The 19,017-nt window shown below is 42.0% G+C and overlaps 1 protein-coding gene across 1 annotated transcript; it reads left to right on the forward strand.

Moving 5' to 3' along the window:
- Positions 1–2,224: 2,224 nt before the first annotated feature.
- On the forward strand, positions 2,225–18,689 carry LOC143282846 (baculoviral IAP repeat-containing protein 7-B-like). The gene is made up of 6 exons (XM_076588682.1): positions 2,225–2,322; positions 3,794–4,187; positions 5,312–5,795; positions 7,924–8,193; positions 9,750–9,854; positions 13,620–18,689. Exons 2-6 carry the CDS (start codon positions 3,810–3,812, stop codon positions 13,814–13,816), a joined length of 1,434 nt encoding a protein of 477 aa, XP_076444797.1. The 5' UTR covers positions 2,225–2,322; positions 3,794–3,809; the 3' UTR covers positions 13,817–18,689.
- The last annotated feature ends 328 nt before the right edge of the window (positions 18,690–19,017 follow it).

Raw genomic sequence — 19,017 nt, forward strand, 5'->3', positions numbered from 1 at the left:
AGCGAGAAATGCAAAGTTCTGCACCTTGCCGGGAAAGAATAATCTACAGTATCAGTACACGATACAGGAAAAGGGGGTAACTCGAACAATGGATAGTAAATTGCCGAAAAAGATTTAGGGGTCATGATGGATCCAGAACTAAGCTTTGAGGCACATATGAATAATATAGTGAAAAAAGGGAAATCAAATTTCTGGTCTTCTTGTGAGAATTATAACTAATAAATCTCCCGAAATTATGATTCCATTGTTCAAAGCTCTGGTTAGACCCATTATTGAATATGGAAACTCAGTATGGTGCCCTTACCTTAAAAAGCACATAAATATGATTGAAGGTGTTCAACTGACGCAGATTTACCAAGTGTATAACTAGTAATACTAATAGTACTCGAGATCTTAGTTATGAGGAGCGCCTGGCTCTTTTTAATATGCCTAGCCTAGAGTTTAGAAGATTAAGAGGTGATCTCATTGAAGTATACAAGATCATGCACAATATTTATGATCCTTGCACCACCTCTTCCTTGTTTACTATGGCTAACTACGATAAAACTCGAGGGCACAACTTCAAAATAAACAAAACTAATTTCGTAACTAACCAGTTCTGCAAGTTTTTTTTACTAACCGTATCAAAAATCTGTGGAATAACCTTTCCTGTGACACCATCAATGCACCATCGGTAAACGCCTTCAAAAATCACATTGACAAAAGTTTAAGGACCATGTATTTTCCACAGAGTTAAATCTTTATAAAAGGCAAGCTACTATCGTGGATCAGAGACTTTCTAAATGGAAGATCACAGTTTGTAAGTGTAAATAGCAGTAAATCATCGAAGGTTAAGGTAACTAGTGTAGTATACACTATGCCTGATTTAAACAAGGGTCTGTTCACAACAAGTGATCCAAAAGCACATAAATGGACACTGATTATGAGGGCAAAAGGCTTTTAGCCTATAGCCAAACATTTCTGTGATTCTGTTTCTGTGATTTAAACGTACTTTTGCTCATTTCGATAATGTTTTCAAAACGTTCTGTAGACTCTAAGATGTCTTAGTTTTAAAAAGAAGAAATGTTTCAAAAACGTTTCTAAAACGTTTCCTGTACATTTAGACGTTTTAAAACGTTTTAAAAACATAAAAATGTTTTAAAACGTCCATAGATGTTTTATAAACATTCAGTTTCAAACTGGATATAGAACGTTTCTAAAAGGTATCCTTCTTGCATTCATACACACAGACATGCGCGCCGCACACACACACACACACACACACACACACACACACACACACACACACACACACACACACACACACACACCGTCTTTATTTGTTTGTGGTGTTTACTGGTTTTTCTGTCAGTAAATCCCTGATCGTGTATCACTGAGTGCTTCCGAATGTACATGAAGATGGACAATTTTGAAGTAAAAAGAATATATGATCCCTGAAGGACAATGCTGTGATTCTTTCACAAGCAATGAAGTGTTCACAACAGCATAAGTCATTATCATACCCTTCTAACTGAAGCACTAAACAAAGAAAGCCACTGCAGTAAGGGGAAACTGATACATAAAATGAAACCTGACAGCCATAAATGAACTGTGTTGATTATTTTTTGATTGCATGGGTTTTTCGTTCACAGACGGATGAAAGCGCTGAAATAACTCTGGTAAGCGAATGAATGTGTATGCACTGAGCGTCAGTCCTGGGAAAACTCTTTAAGATTCCCCCCCCCCCCCCCCCCCCCCCCCAGTGTTGTCCTCTGGCAAAATTCTGTGGAAAACAACAACACTCTGATAGGTGATCAAGCGCGTTGGATAATGTTAATGGGCAGGCATCTGCCTAGCAGATGTGGTGTATCGTATATGGATTTGTCCGAACCCAGTGACGCCTCCACTGGAAACCGAAACTGTTAGGGGAATTTCAGAAGCGTGTTACGTGTTATTTGCCTGGTAAAAAGACTCAATCTTGACGTGCTTTTATTTTTAGACACTGTCGATCATTATGTGAATCTTCGTGATTGCAAATAAAATGTTTCATTTCGTTATGCTGAGAAATATTGCACATAGTTACTAAACCATTCTAAAATGATAAAAACGCAAGACGTACATTCTTTTTCCTGAACCGATCTGCATTCATTCCATTAGACCATACGGAATAAATAACGAGACTTTATTTCACAGGTGGACAAGATGAACTTGGAGAACAGGAAGTTAGTGACTGGGAAAACACAGTAGGGGATTCCCACAGCCATTCAGTCCAGTTTCTGTGAACAGTAAGATAACTTAGCAACTGCTGGCCTCAGTCCTAACTAAGAAAACATACGGACGCAGGTAAGTAATTGTTGCAAAGACTTATGTAACTGATCTATTTATAACAATATTGACGTAAGGGTCGGTCGCTGAATTGGACAATGTTGTCACCTGTTATCGATGACACAGTGTTGATGATCATTCCGAGGAAAAAATTCATCGTTTATATAGATGTACTCATAGGCTGTTAGTGTCTATGATCAAGAGTATAGTGTCTATAATCTAGTGCATAGTCGTTTATCGTTGGGACCAACTCAGTATCAGGCATGGTCTCATGTCTATACTTATGTATCCTTTCAAATCAGCATGATCATACTATGGAATGCACTTGTTTTCATCAGAAATACTACTCAGTCATTCACAAGTAATAAGTTAGAATAGTGCTAGAAATAGCAGTCATTCACAATTGTCAGCAATCATCCAGTTATCAATCGGAAAAAAACAAAAAACAAAAACGATCATGGTAACAAAAGCAAAAGAAACAAGAGAGGCAAGGCCTTCAAGACTCGCTTGTGATATGCACTTTATCAAACAGATGAATTATGGAGAGAGAAAGAAAACAAAACAAAAAACAACAAAAAACAACAAAAAACAAAAACAAAAACAAAAAACATGCGAAAAAGGATAATCTGGCAAACACTCATTGATGTGACTTTGACCTTAGACATCTAAATTTGCACTGCATTGATGTTCTGGCCAAAACAAACAACAACATGGTATACCAATGAAAACTGGATGGAAGAAACAAAGTTCTCTTATCCTTTTTCCCAATAGGCTATGTTCTGACCATGATCTTTGACTTTGCGTCTTTTCATAGGTGTCACCATGACCAGTCATTGCACCAAGTTTGCTGAAGAATGTCTATGATTAGTATAAAAGACCTTCTCTCCCTTGCATGCAGAAATGTTTCCTATCAATATCGTATGCTAGGTATACCTTGACCCTTAACCTTTAGCTGACTTTGAATTTCTTAAGGGATTATGCTGCACCCATTGCCAGTCACAAGACCAAGGTTGATTAAAATTGAATTCATATCAAGCTATCTTACATTTTTCTATTTTTCCAAGTAGTGACCTTGACCATTTCATCTTACCATATAATCATGACTTTAATAAGGGTCCAACTGGCTGTAACAATGTTTGATACCAAATAGAAACAATGACTCTGTGTGTGTTTGTGTGTGTGTGTGTGTTCTTTCTTTGACGTCTTTTCACTGAGTGATATTAGATGTGTGTGTGTGTGTGTGTGTGTTCGCATACAAGTGTGTGTGTGCATGTGTTTTTTAACGAGTGAGTATTAGTATAAATGTGTGTGTGAGTGTGTGTGTACACGTGTGTGTGTTTGTGCAAGTGTATGTGTGTGCATGTGTGCCTGCATATGTGTGAGTGTGTGTATACCAGTGTGTGTGTGTGTGTGTGTGTGTTAATGTGTGCATGCATGTGAGGGTATATACAGCAGACGAACCAACCATGGCTGTTCACTGTTTGCGCAGCAACCCCATCCACAGAATGGATGACGGGGGAGGGAGAGACATAGCACCTGATGAGGAGAGGCTGAACTATGTTTACCTTCAAAATGGAGACAGTGACTTAGAAAATGACTTGGAGGAAGACACAGCCTCAGTCACCCCTCGCGCTGCGAGTTTCCTTTCAAATTCTTACCACTTTCGCAGCCGACACGGCTTTGATGTCCAGGAACCTGTGGACACCACCCCGGACACTGTGCCAGTCCATACACCAAGCAGGCGGACAGTATCAAATGCATCCGATTATCAGAAGTCTGAAGAGAACAGGCTGTCATCATTTTCAGACTGGAGATACCAACACGTTGTCAGAAAAGAGGATCTGGCAAGGAATGGCTTCATGTACACAGGATCTGGCGACAAGGTGAGTTGTTGAAGCAGTGTTGGAATCGTATCCAGTTTATCTTTGTGATAGTAGTCTTTATTGTTTTGCATGATGTAGTGATCTACTGAATGAATTTTTTTTTGGCATGTAAAATGTGACATTTATTACAAATTAGGGATATCAGAACGTTTGAAAATATGATATTTATTCAAATTATCGCAGTTTATTACATGGAAGTCAGTTTGTTGTGTTGGATGGTGGTGCTAATTACTGTGCAATAACTTTTGCATCAGTTTGATTAGATGAAATATTTTTGTACAGCTTGTTGTTGTTTAAGTGTTTCACATACGCTTTTAAGAAAATTTGTATTGAAGGCATATATGTAACTGTCTTTGTTAAAGAGGTTCATCAAATCATGACAGCACATCTATACAGAAGTTGTATATTATAACTTCCTGTCAGTAGGGTTAACTGTCTCCATACGAACGGCGAAAGAGACGACGTTAACAGCGTTTCACCCCAATTACCGCCATCAAAATATTGCAAGCGGAAGGCTCTTATACTGAAGAGGTGAATGTTGACAAAGAATACCACAATTCTGACGACAGAAGCTAAAGGTTGGGTCACTGAGACACCCACTGGACATCCAAGGGGTCTGTGTAGAGGAGAAGAGAGGGCTGGCCGTACTGAGTGAGTTAATAGGTTCATCAGAATACATTGATCATCTTATTCATGCAGAAGGTGAGAAGCATTATGCTATTTAAATTCAATAAAGATGAAATTATACTGACCAGCATGTACAGTGTTGTATGACTTGCAGTTATTAAAGACATAGAGGTTCATCAAGGCATGTTAGCGCACACAGAGAAGGTGATTACATGTACTTCCTGTTATTTCAGAATTGAGAAAGTTCATCCAAGTCTGTAATATATATACATAGAAATTTAGAACTTCCTGTTCAATTTCATCACAGTATATTAAGACATTTGTAGTAAACTGTACAAGATTTTGAAATTTAAACTAAAGAGAGACATTCTCTCTCTCTCTCTCTCTCTCTCTCTCTCTCACACACACACACACCTACATATACAAACAAACACTCACACAAATGCTCAAACTCTCACACTCTGAAAACAACAACAACAAAAACCACTTATTTTCAGGTTCGATGCGTGTACTGCAATGGGGTCCTGCGACAGTGGGATCAGGGTGACGACGTCGAGCAAGAGCATCGGAGAAACTTTGCAAACTGCCCGTTCCTGTCCGGAGAAAACGTGGGCAACATCCCTCTTGCCCCAGGAAGGAACGTTCCTGACTTGTCAAGATCTTTCAACAGCAGCACCGCTCGCTCCACCAGAGTCATGAACGGAGGCCATGATATCGATCCAGTCGAAGCCGGCTACCTAGCCCGCTACTCTGACTACCACTCACAAGTGTCACCGAATGACGACTGCCATAAAAGCGATGCTGTCGGATGTGGAAATAACACCACAGGTGCGGATGTGTCACCCAGACGGGTTTACTCCAACACGCCACGCAACCCCAGCATGTCTGTGGAGCCTGACCGCTTGGCCACTTTCGGCAGCTGGCCTGCGCAGATGAAACAGAAGCCTGACAAGCTGGCGCAGGCAGGGCTGTATTACCTTGGTGAGTTGGGTTGTGTTTTGTAGGTTCCTGTCAATTTTACCTTGGTGAGTTGGGTTGGGTTTTGTTGGTTCCTCTCAATCTTTCCTTGGTGAGTTGGGTTGTGTTTTGTAGGTTCCTGTCAGTCTTACCCGGGTGAGTTAGGTTGTTTTGTAGGTTCCTGTCAATCTTACCTGGGTGAGTTAGGTTGTGTTTTGTAGGTTCCTGTCAATCTTACCCGGGTGAGTTGGGTTGTGTTTTGTAGGTTCCTGTCAATCTTACCTGGGTGAGTTGGGTTGTGTTTTGTAGGTTCCTGTCAATCTTACCCGGGTGAGTTGGGTTGTGTTTTGTAGGTTTCTGTCAGTCTTACCCGGGTGAGTTGGGTTGTGTTTTGTAGGTTCCTGTCAATCTTACCTGGGTGAGTTGGGTTGTGTTTTGTAGGTTCCTGCCAATCTTACCTGGGTGAGTTGGGTTGTGTTTTGTAGGTTCCTGTCAATCTTACCCGGGTGAGTTGGGTTGTGTTTTGTAGGTTTCTCTCAGTCTCATTGCAGAATTATCATGACTGTAGTTTCAAACTCTGAAAATGTTACTCTTGTACCTTTGCAGTTTGACGCCAAGCACATGAACATTGCTAAATGTCAACAAATGCTTTGAAAACTATGAGTATGACGCTCACAAAAAGCTATCATTGCATGTATGTTGTGAACTGCCATGAGACACAGGGCCAGTGTGTGTGTGTGTGTGTGTGTGTGTGTGCATAACGACATGTGTGTGACACTGAGAAAGATAAGATCACAGTGCTTTTCAGCTCAGTTGATTAGATTGGAACAAATCGGACTCAAGAGTATGTGTGTCCGTGCTCTCTGCATGCTTGTCAACACAGGGGTAGAAACTCAATCAAGTCACACAGACCCAGACACACACAGACACATTCAGAGAGGCAGACACACCCTCCACCCCGCACACACACACACACACACACACCTCCCTCCCACTCCCCTTCCCCCCCTCCCACACCCACACACACACACACACACACACACACTCACTCACCCACCCACCCACACACACACTCACACACACACACACACACACACACATTCACACACACATTCACTCACACACACATGCACACACACTCACACACACACACACACTCCACTCACTCACACACACACACACACACACACACACACACACACACACACACACACACACACACACAAACACACAACTTATTGTCCCAAAGACAGACACTAATGCTTAACAAAGAAGTAACAAATCACGGCAAACCCACCGCCCAGCTCAGCTTGGAAAACTATCCTTGCTGGCGTCGACATCACGGGAAACACACCGACTCAAACAATGGTCTGCCATGAAGATGGATTTTCCCAGAACCCTATTGCCACTCTGCTTTATCATACTTTTCCTGTCATGTGTCATGTGTGCTTGAACAGGAAGCATTTCCTTTGCAGAAGTCAATGACACAACTACAGCAGCAACAAAAACCACAAAGTCACACACACACACACACACACACACACACACACACACACACACACACATTTAAACCATTTCACATAGAAAATCATTTCCCATACAGAAGAGAGTGACAGACAATGTACAAATGAAAATCACATACAGTATGGTGAGGGGTTGAGGAGGGGGAGGTGGGGAGGGAACAGGTGTGGAAGATTGACAATTGGGGAAGAAGAAACGGATGAGTTTGAAAATGACCCCAGCAAGACTGAGTATCAAATGAAATAGGGGAACCTCCTACCCCCCCACCCCAAAACACCCCAAAATAACCTCACTTTTTCTAGGGTGCAAAGAAAACAAGAAAACAAACGACAACAAAAAACACAAAAAAAACCATCACCAGAGTCTTAACATTTTAACCGCCAGTCAATTTAGAGTACAAAGTTCCCTTGTGGTATAAACACAGCTAAGAATAGCTGGGGATCCCCCCTTAGATGTATAGAAAATATGGCCTATCCTACTATCGAACATTAAGAGCAGTAGGTTCATGGATAACAGACCAATGAATGGTCACCTTTCAGTGATATGGGTCCTCTTCCACACCTGTGCATAAATGCGAGCTTGGCAGTGAAAGGGTTAATCATTGTTGTTGTTTTTTCCACAAAAAAAAAAGGGGATGGCGACAAGGTGAAGTGTTTCTACTGTGACGGCCTGCTGTACAACTGGGAGCCAGAGGACGACCCCTTTGTGGAGCACGTCCGCTGGTTCCCTGACTGCCAGTACATGAAGCTGGTGAAGGGGGAGCGGTTTGTGGAGGAGGTGAAGAGCGGACGGCCCACACAGGACGAGGTGATGCAGACACCGGCGGTGCTGGCGGTGCTTTACGAGGGGCACAGCATGGAGTCGGTGCAGAGGGCGCTGGCAGCCATGAGGCAGAAGAACGGTGAGGCTTTCACCGCTCCAGACTTTTTTGTTAATCCTCGACATAAGATCAGGAAAATTTCCTGGGGTAAGAACAGAAACTATGAGCATGAAGACATAGCCGCACATGCTATTCCCCACCCACGTCCGGCCCCCTCCACCCTCCCACTTCCCTCCCTATGCGCAAACAGAACAGTCACTGCGCACATGCTAGCTCACACACATGCACACACACATGTATATACTTGCAACCCCCCTTCACACACATACATACACTTGCTAGCGCACACACACGCACACACACACACACACACACACACACATATATATATATATATATATACACTTGCAGTTCCCCCTTCACACATGCACATTTTTGTGCACAACGCCATCACACACAGTTACTGCTTGAATAAAGCACTGACCACTTTAAATTCTATCAAGTTCTAGTCGAAAACACACCAAAAAAACAAACAACCCCCCACCCCCCAAAAAAAACCCAAACAACCCCCGCCCACCCCCCACTAAAATGAACACCAAACAATACATGCGCATGCACATTGAAGGACACGTACACAAATGTATCATTCATGGAGAGAGACAAAGTGTAGGTCATAGCACAGTGTAGGGTTGGTTTTTTTTTTTTTAACCCCTTCACTTCTGAACCAGCTGAATATGAACTTCGTGAATGGGTTCCTGACTTTTGTTGGGGAAGGTTAAAATGGCAAAAGAACGGTGAGCATGCCATAGTGTAGTGTAGGTTTTTTTTTTTTTTACTTCTTGACGGCTGTATATATCTCTGGTGAATGTGAATAGAATATTTCATTGTCATAAAACCTTAAGGTTTATAAGACACAGTAAAGCATAAACATGAGCATATTGTGAAAAGAAACATTAATGAAAAAATTTAGCTCACCTCTGTGAATGGGCACCTGAGATAGGGTAGGGAAGGATAGAACGGCAGAAGAAAAGTTCAGGTCTTTACTTACTTAATTCCTGCCCTTGATGTCTGGTGGCTTTAGGGCAGCAACAAAGAACCGTCACTCTTGTCTGTTTTGGGGGCCAGCGTCTGAATGGTACACCACGCGGCACAACAGGTTAAAAAAAAAAAAAAAAAAAAAAAGTACATAGTCATGAGCCGCAGATTAGTTGGACACTTTTAATTGTCTTTATATTTTTGCTTTTACACAGTCACAGTTATCCACATCAGTTATTTGTGTTTTAAGTGAGCAGAAGCATGTATGGTTGCCCAGATATGTTAAATTGATTCAGTCTCCCATATGCTTTTGACAGATAATTTTTTAAAGTGTTTTTTATTGTGTTTATTTTTGTTTTTGTTCAGCTTATTCTATTCTGTTATTTTACACACACACACACACACACACACGCACGCATGCACACACACACATACACACACACACACACACACACATGCATGCACGCACGCGTACACGCATGTATGTGCGTACACACAAACACACAGACACACACACAGACGCACACACACACACACACCACACACACACACAGACAGACACACACACACAAATTAACATTGTGAATGATTGCACCACACAGGTGCAAGCATGGTGGTGACAGCACAGGATCTCCTGGCAACCATACTGGAGATGGAAGAGGACGTGGCAGAGAATGCCACCATGAATGGCAACGCAACCTCGGAAGGTATAAAGACTTCTGTGTTCAGAGACTTTGTTTCCTTGTGTGTGCATTCTTTGCTGAACGTGTCTGGCTTTGTGCTAGGGAAAAGATGTGCATTTAGATAAACTTAGCTGTATGAAGAGCACAGGTACAGGAGTCATGATGGCTGCCGGAAAAAGAGGGCGATAACCAGCGGGACAAAGGGGAGGTTACCTACTTCCGGGAGGTTATCGGCCGTAGTTTCGTCTGCTCCGCTTAGGCGGATAGTAGTTTGCACAGGACAGGAATGTCAGACCCCTGCCGGAGTCTGCACTAGTTGGGTCACGGTAAGTATGTTATTTAAACGTAATTTTAGATAGAAAATTTCCTTTTACTCTAAAAAACTTCCCCCTTGTGGGGATTCCGGGCACTCTTTCAGAATTTGTATTTGTATTTGTACTTCGTTTTATCACAACAGATATCTCGGTGTGAAATTTGGGCTGCTCTCCCCAGGGAGAGCATGTCACTACACTACAGCGCTACCCATTTAAAAAATTTTTTTTCCTGCATGCAGTTTTATTATTTTTTTTTTTATCGAAGTGGATTTTTCTTCAGAATTTTGCTCGGAACAAAACTTTTGTTGCCGTGGGTTCTTTTATGTGTGCAAAGTGCATGTTGCACACGGGACCTTGGTTGATTATCTCATCTGAATAACTAGCACCCAGACCACCACTCAAGGTCCAGTGGAGGGGGAGAAAATATTGGCGGCTGAGCCGTGATTCAAACCAGCATGCTCAGATTCTCTCACTTCCTAGACGGATGTGTTTCCTCTAGGCCATCACTGCACAGTCTCCTGGAAATTCTGGTTCCAGAAGTTTCCTCTTTTCTAATGCTTGCTTTGTACGGGCGTTTTGCCTTTTCTCTCTATTTTACCTTCCTTGTTTTCTGCCTTGCTAGTCCTTTCACTGGTATTTTTCAACTGGAAAGCCTTGAATAATTAAAAAAAAAAAATCTTTTTCAGTCATGCGGATGAGACGATAAACCGAGGTCCTGTGTACTGCATGCATTTGGCGCACGTAGAAGAACCCATGGCAGCAAAAGGGTTGTCCCTGTCAAAATTCTGTAGAAAAATCCACTTTGATAGGAAAACAAATAAAATCGCAGGCAGAAAAAAAAAAAAAAAAAAATGGATGGCGCTGTCAGTGTAGCGACGTGCTCTTCCCTGGGAGAGCAGTCCGAATTTAACACAGAGAAATCTGTAATGACAAGAAAAGTAATACAAATATAAGTACAAATAATAATTGGGGATTTTACTACTTGCATTCTTTTTTGCATCCAGGATGTGTGAGTTGCCATCTGGAATCTGTTGGTTTTGTATGCCAGTTATCATTTGAGATTTTGTGTATTGTTTATAATCATCTTTGTGTGCAGGTAACATTTTTTATTATCAGGCGAAAAATTGATGGAATGGTGAATGTCAAGGGCATGCCCAAGGTTAAGAGCATGGATGTGATTGTGTTTGTGCCTTCTTTTCTTTTCCAGGTGTTTTTGTTGTTGTTGTTATTTGTTTGTTTGTTTGATTTTTTCCCCAGTTTTATGGGATCAGTGTTGACAGTGTTGGTGGGCTCATTTATTTCAGTTTTAGTTTATCAAGGAGGCATCACTGCGTTAGGACAAATCCCTATACATCTGCAAGGAACATTCCTGACCAGCAGCATAACCCAGCGCGCTTATTCAGACCTTGAGTGCCTGCATACATATTTGGTTACCTACCAGAGTGGACTTCTTCTACAGAATTTGCCAGAGGACAACACTTTAGTAGCCATGGGTTCTTTTCCAGTGCACCAAGTGTGTGCTGCACACATGACCTCGGTTTATTGTCACATCCGAATGACTAGATGCTCGGTTTGATTTTCTGGTCAAGTTTGGAAAAAATTGGTGAAAGTGGGAATCAAACCAACGGGCGCAATAGCCGAGTGGTTAAAGCGTTGGACTTTCAGTCTGAGGGTCCCAAGTTTGAATCACGGTGACGGCGCCTGGTGGGTTAAGGGTGGAGATTTTTACGATCTCCCAGGTCAACATATGTGCAGACCTGCTTAGTGCCTGAACCCCCTTCGTGTGTATATGCAAGCAGAAGATCAAATACGCACGTTAAAGATCCTGTAATCCATGTCAGCGTTCGGTGGGTTATGGAAACAAGAACATACCCAGCATGCACACCCCCGAAAGTGGAGTATGGCTGCCTACATGGCGGGGTAAAAACGGTCATACATGTAAAATCCCACTCGTGTGCATACGAGTGAACGTGGGAGTTGCAGCCCACGAACGCAGAAGAAGAAGAAGAAGAAGAAGAAGGAATCAAACCCAGACCCTCACAGACACTGTGTTGGCAGATGATCGTCTGAACCACTCTTCCCCTGATGGCTGGGCTATAAGCAACACAAATATATTTTATTTTTGTTTTTTTCTTTTTTTTTTCTGACATTGTTTTGTTTTAGATTCAAAACTAAAACTTTGCTTTGCTTTTGTTTTTGTTTTATTTTGTTGCATTATGTTTTATTTTTTTATCAAAATTCTCCCCCCGGACAAGGAGGGGGGCGCACGCGTATGGGCAAATGTGTCCCCTAGTGGTCCACCTTCCTCCCTACACCAGGGGAGGGCATCCCTACGCGCCTCGGTTGCCATTGGATCCGAGACGGTTGAGGCATGCCGCGTGGGGGGTCGCGTGATCCGATGTCACGGCCACCACCATGGACACATCGCACATAGGGCCCAGTCTAACGTGCGGATCCAAAACAAGCTGCTGCTTTTTTTTTGTTTTTTTTTTTTGTGTTGTTTCCCCAAAGGGATTGTGGCACATTCCATTGGTGCAACTGTGGGTATGGGTAAAGAGATAGAGGAGGTCGACTCGTACACTGCTGACTGGCAGGGCCGAGAAAACGCGGATCACGTCGAGTGCGTTCGCAGATCGATAAAAATGACATTAAAGGCAACACTGACCTGAGTGTGTGGCAGCAAACCTCTAGAAGTCACCAGAGGAGGTGTAGGAGGTGGTGGAGGTCTGGAGTCGACCGGAGGGAGCGGAGGAAGTGAAGGAGGTGGCGGGTTGGCGTTGTTGAGAGGGCCAGGAGTAGAGGGCCCAGAGTGTCAGCGAATCGATTGCGATCACGCCTTAATTTTAGCGCGATCGCCCATCGAGCTACATAATTATGTGACCTGGTTGGAGACATGATTTGACAAAAAACAAGAACGCCAGAGAATCGACAGACAGACAGAAAATATGAAAAAACTTAGCTGTATAGAGAGCACAGGAACAGGTGTCATGATGGCTGCCGTCAAAAGAGGGCGCTGGCCAGGGGGACAAAGGGGAGGTTACCTACTTCCAGGAGGTTATCGGCCGTAGTAGTTTCGTTTTCTCTGCATAGGCGGATAGTAGTTTGCACAGGACAGGAATGTCAGACCCCTGCTGGAGTCTGCACTAGTTGGGTCACGGTTAATATGTTATTTAAACGTAATTTTAGATAGAAAATTTCCTTTGTCATGTTTTATTTCATTTTGTCTTGTTTAATTTCATTTTATGTTATTTCATTCAGTGTTATGTTATTTTATTTTGTTTTGCTTTGTTTTATCTTATTTTGCTTGATGTGTGTGCCCCAGACCTGAACAAACTGCAGATGGAAAACGAAAGCCTGTTTTTATTTATTGTACTTTATCATGTTTTATTTCGTTTTGTCTTGTTTTATTACAGCTTATTTTCTTTTCTTTTGCTTTGTTTTTTTATCTTATTTTGCTTGACATGTCTTGCCCCAGACCTAAACAAACTGCGGATGGAAAACGAGAGCCTGCGGGACAAGCAGCTGTGTAAGATTTGCATGGAGCGAGACGTGGAGGTCATCTTCCTCCCATGCAAGCACTTTGTCTGCTGTGCTCCCTGCAGTGCTGCCCTGCGCTCCTGCCCCATCTGCCGGGTAGCGATTGAGAGCGTTGACAAGGTGTTCATGGTATAGGTAGAGAGAGAGAGGGAGACACACACACACACACACACACTTACATACATGTATACATGCACAGAGTGCTGATTGTGAAGATGATGAATGTACCTTTTTGTTGTTGTTGTTTGGGGATATTTTGATGTTTGGATTTTGTTTTTTTCTGGGAAAGGTATGGATTTTCTTTTCTGTAGTTCAATGCCTTTTCACTATTGTGTGATATTAGACGAGGGGAAAATAGTGTGAGGGTGTGTGTTTGTGTTTGTGTGTGTGTGTGTGTGTGTGTGTGTGTGCGCATGGGGGTTAGGGGTTGGGATGGGTGGGGGGGCAATAGGAAGAGAAAGGTATGGATGGAGACGGTCGTATGTTTGTGTGTGAGTGTGCACACACACACACGTGTGTGTGTGTGTGTGTGTGTGTGTGTGTGTGTGTGTGTACCTTTCAGAGAAAACTGTACACATTACCCAGATGTGTGTGTGTGTGTTTGTGTATGTGTGTACCATGTGCACAAAGCTGTGCATATTACCCACTTTACTCTCTAACAGTGGAGTGGTGGTTCAGTGGTAACGTGTCCGCGTAGGAGGCAAGAGAATTTGTATTTGTATTTCTTTTTATCACAGCCAATTTCTCTGTGTGAAATTCGGGCTGCTCTCCCCAGGGAGAGTGCGTCGCTACACTACAGCTCCACCCATTAAAAAAAAAAAATTTCCTGCGTGTAGTTTTATTTGTTTTTCCAATTGAAGTGGATTTTTCTACAGAATTTTGCCAGGGACAACCCTTTTGTTGCCATGGGTCTTATATGTGCGCTAAATGCATGCAGTACACAGGACCTCGGTTTATCGTCTCATCCGCATGACTGAAAAAGATTTAAAAAAAAAATTATTCAAGGCTTTCCAGATGAAAAATACTGGTGAAAGGACTAGCAAGGCAGAAAACAAGGAAGGTAAAATAGAGAGAAAAGGCTGCTGTGGGTTCTTTTATGTGCGCTAAATGCATGCTGTATATCGTCTCATCCGAATGTGAGGGTACAGGATCGAATTCCACACTCACCAGAATTTTCTGCCCATCCACTAGACCATGAGTGGTGGTTTGGATGTTAGTCATTTGGATGAGATGATAAAGCAAGGTCCCGTGTGCAGCATGCACTTAGCAGACGTAAAACAACCCACAGCAGCAAAACGCACAACAGAGAAATCTGTATTGACGTAAAGAAATACAATACTATACAATTCAATATACAATTCAATACAATACAATACAGTGCTTATCTGTGTGATTATTGATAATTTTATTGTCTTTCAAATTTTAGTACCTGGAAGGATGAAAAGGTGTTGCATAATAATTAAACAATGTTACATTGAACGACACAGTCACTGAAGAAAGTGCATGAGCAGGAAGGTCACTTGATGAAGGTAACATCATACTATTTTGTGAAGGCACGTGAAGATTGGTGTGCTTTTGTGAACATATAGTATGTGAATGAATATAGACGTAAATCTTTTCATGTAATTTGATTGTTTTATCCTGATATATACACTTACAAATGGCATTTTACAGATTGTGTACATAAATGATACAAAATAGGTGAGATGTATGTGTGTATATATATATATATATATATTTGTTTAACATTTTCTTTTGCTATAATAACAGAAATATTTGACTTAAAGTATTTAGGTCATTGTATTCAGAAGATTCAGTTTCAGTGGCTCAAGGAGGCGTCACTGCGTTTGGACAAATCCACATACGCTACACCACATCTGCCAAGCAGATGCCTGACCAGCAGCGTAACCCAACGTGCTCAGTCCGGCCTTGAGAATAAAAAAGTTCCCAAGCGGGGAATTCAGAAGAAAAGAAAGGTAACTGATTTTTTGCTGGACACCTTCACATTGTGGATTCTGTTATAATGAATGTGCAGACTGGCTTACGAAAATCACAGCAAGAAACAGTATAGACACTGATGGAAATCCTTGCTCCTTGTCGTCATCAGAAGTATCGTGATGCGATTGAAAAAGAACTGTTTGTCTCTCTTAAGTCCTTTCCATGCCTGTTTTATCTTGTTGAATATCACAGACATGTAAACTGTAAAATTGGGGAGGCCTGCAGTGCATGCAAATGAGGTGGAGAACATGAAGGAATAGAAAGACAGTAAAAAAAAGAAAAAAAGTTAGGTTTTTTTGGTGTGTTTTTTAACAGTGAAGAAGGCATGTGAAGCACACACACACATACACAAAAAAGCACAAAAAAAGAAGAAAAAAAAAGAGTGTGCTCCATGACACTGAGGCCCCCCCTCCATCCCCCCTCCTCCCCCCCCCCCCCGCAACCCACCCACTCCAAAAAAAAAAAAAAATCTTGTTGAATATACACTGTTAGGAAATCTAGTATTTCAGTTTTTGCTGAATGGATTGCTGGGGAGTTCCGCGGCCATCTTGGATCTTGCACTTCTAACTTTTATTGAAATCGCGAACAATGCCAAAGGCAATGGACGTCATTCAAGGTAGATAACGTGTGCTGTCCTTCCTGTTGGAGCTCATGTACGTTTATATGTATTTGACTGTGCTTTCATATCTGTGAAACTGCATGTTTGGTGCATTTCTGTTATGCATGTGTGGGTGTATGTGTGAATGTTTGTCTTCATGTTTTACATTTATTCGCTTATTTATCACCATTGTTGTCTTATTTATTTATTTATTTATGTTTTATTATTATCATTTTATTAGTATTACTAATATTATTACTACTACCTTTTTCTATATTATAATTATTATTTATTTATTTATTTATTTATTTATTTATGCAAGCTTATCTATTATTTATTCCCCCGTTTTTTTTTGTTTTTTGTTTTTTTTCTCAAGGCCTGACTAAGCGCGTTGGGTTACGCTGCTGGTCAGGCATCTGCTTGGCAGATGTGGTGTAGCGTATATGGTTTTGTCCGAACGCAGTGATGCCTCCTTGAGCTACTGAAACTGAAACTGAAACTGTCCTTCCAGATTTCAGTTGATAGCCTTCATTGCTACAACCAAACTCTGTACAGTGAAGTGTCAATGTATGTACCATAGAAAAAACAATATATGAAGCAAAAAGTTGAAAAAGAAGCCTGCTGTTTCGCGCGTTCTGCCTCTCTCTATCACCTTTGTTACTTGCAGTTTTGAAAAGCCAATCAACTTGGAGTGCACAGATCGTGTGACATGCTTCTATAAGTCATGCAAGCGTGGTTCTCTTCAGTGGTTATGTTTATTATGTTTAAGTAAAAAGTAGCTTTACGTATTTCTATCTAATTTATTTTTCTGTGTTTGTCACAATGCAGAATTTAAATGACAATGCTGGAAAAAAGTTTAATTGGGAAAATCTTGTGTTCCAGCTTATGCTGGATTACATGTTAGTCACATGTTGCAAAGAAGTAAAATCTTTGTGTAGTCATTGTTTGACACCTCAGTCCATTTGGCTCTGGTGTGTACATATTAGGCCCTTCATGCCCTCTGATCTTGTAGAAAATGGATTCGTAGTTAAGAATATTTACATTTTTTTTTTCTTTTCTTAAATGAATAATTTCACTGTTTACATCCTTGCCTTTTGAAACTAGCTAGTTACTGGTTTCATACTCAATAGGAAATTTACTGTAAACAGCCCCAGTGTCTCCCTTGCTCTCTCTGTGTCTCTGATTGTCTGTCTGTCTCATTCTCTCTCTCTCTCTCTCTTGCTCACATTGTTCTGGAATGTGACAATTTGTATTCACTGATCCCCTTCATGAGGGGCCACGGCCTTTATTGAATGAAAATGTTCGTTCATTCGTTCGATCGTTCTCTCTCTCTCTCTCTCTCTCAAATTGCATGCATGTATGTTTCTTTCCCGTCCTCCTGTTTCTTTCCTTTCTTTGATTTTCATTGTTTTCACTTCCTCCCCCTCCCCCTCTCCCACCCAGTGTCTCCTCATTTTCTTTCACATATCTTCATTTTCTTTATCTGTTAAAATTTGTTACAACAATGAAAACTCATGCGTTTTATTTTGATTATATTTCCACTCTAAAAATCTCCAACTTGTGTGAACTGGCTATAGATAAATGAACTAACCAGACTAACATTATCAGGAAGGCAGTAACATCAACAGCAACTGCTGACTCAAGAGCAAGTATAGCAACAGATATATTATCATTGCTGATTATAGCACACGTTGGCAGAGCTGAACAGGAAGAAAATCCAGTAACAGAAATGGCACAGTGCTATACAGCAAGCATTCAGCTTCTTCCTGGTAAAACTGGTCGTTTTTATTGTCACTTAAAAAAAAAAAAGTGTTCTGGCTGATAAAGCCCTAAGCTTGTAGTCCAAATGTTGCGAGTTCAAATCACACAGACACCTAATTATAAAAAAAAAAAAAAAAATGAAGAGAAAAAAGTCATTTTTGATGCACCACTTTAAGGTGGTATGGTTCTGGTGGTGTCAGTGAAGTGTTGGATGGGTCCTCCTCCCCCCGTTTTCCTGGTATGGTTCTGGTGGTGTCAGTGAAGTGTTGGATGGGTCCCCCCCCCCCCATTTTCCTGGTATGGTTCTGGTGGTGTCAGTGAAGTGTTAGATGGGTCCTCCTCCCCCCATTTTCCTGGTATGGTTCTGGTGCTGTCAGTGAAGTGTTGGATGGGTCCTCCTCCCCGCCCCATTTTCCTGGTATGGTTCTGGTGGTGTCAGTGAAGTGTTAGATGAGTCCTCCTCCCCCCATTTTCCTGGTATGGTTCTGGTGGTGTCAGTGAAGTGTTAGATGAGTCCTCCTCCCCCCATTTTCCTGGAATGGTTCTGGTGGTGTCAGTGAAGTGTTGGCTGGGTCCTCCCCCCCCCCCATTTTCCTGGAATGGTTCTGGTGGTGTCAGTGAAGTGTTAGATGGGTCCTCCTCCCCCCCCCCCCATTTTCCTGGTATGATTCTGGTGGTGTCAGTGAAGTGTTAGATGGGTCCTCCTCCCCCCCCCCCCATTTTCCTGGAATGGTTCTGGTGGTGTCAGTGAAGTGTTAGATGGGTCCTCCCCCCTCCCCCCATTTTCCTGGAATGGTTCTCCCTGTCGCCCAAATCACCTGATGATTTAACGTGAAGATGGTGGAAGCAAGAGGTGGCAGAATGGTTAAGACGCTTATCTGCCAGTACAGTGTCAGTGAGTGTCTGGCTGGGTTCGATTCCTACTCTCGCCTTTCCTCGCCTTGACTGAAAAATCAAACTAGTGTGTCTAGTCATCTGG

Source organism: Babylonia areolata, chromosome 6 (genome assembly GCF_041734735.1).
Source record: "Babylonia areolata isolate BAREFJ2019XMU chromosome 6, ASM4173473v1, whole genome shotgun sequence".
Lineage (NCBI taxonomy): Eukaryota > Metazoa > Mollusca > Gastropoda > Neogastropoda > Buccinidae > Babylonia > Babylonia areolata.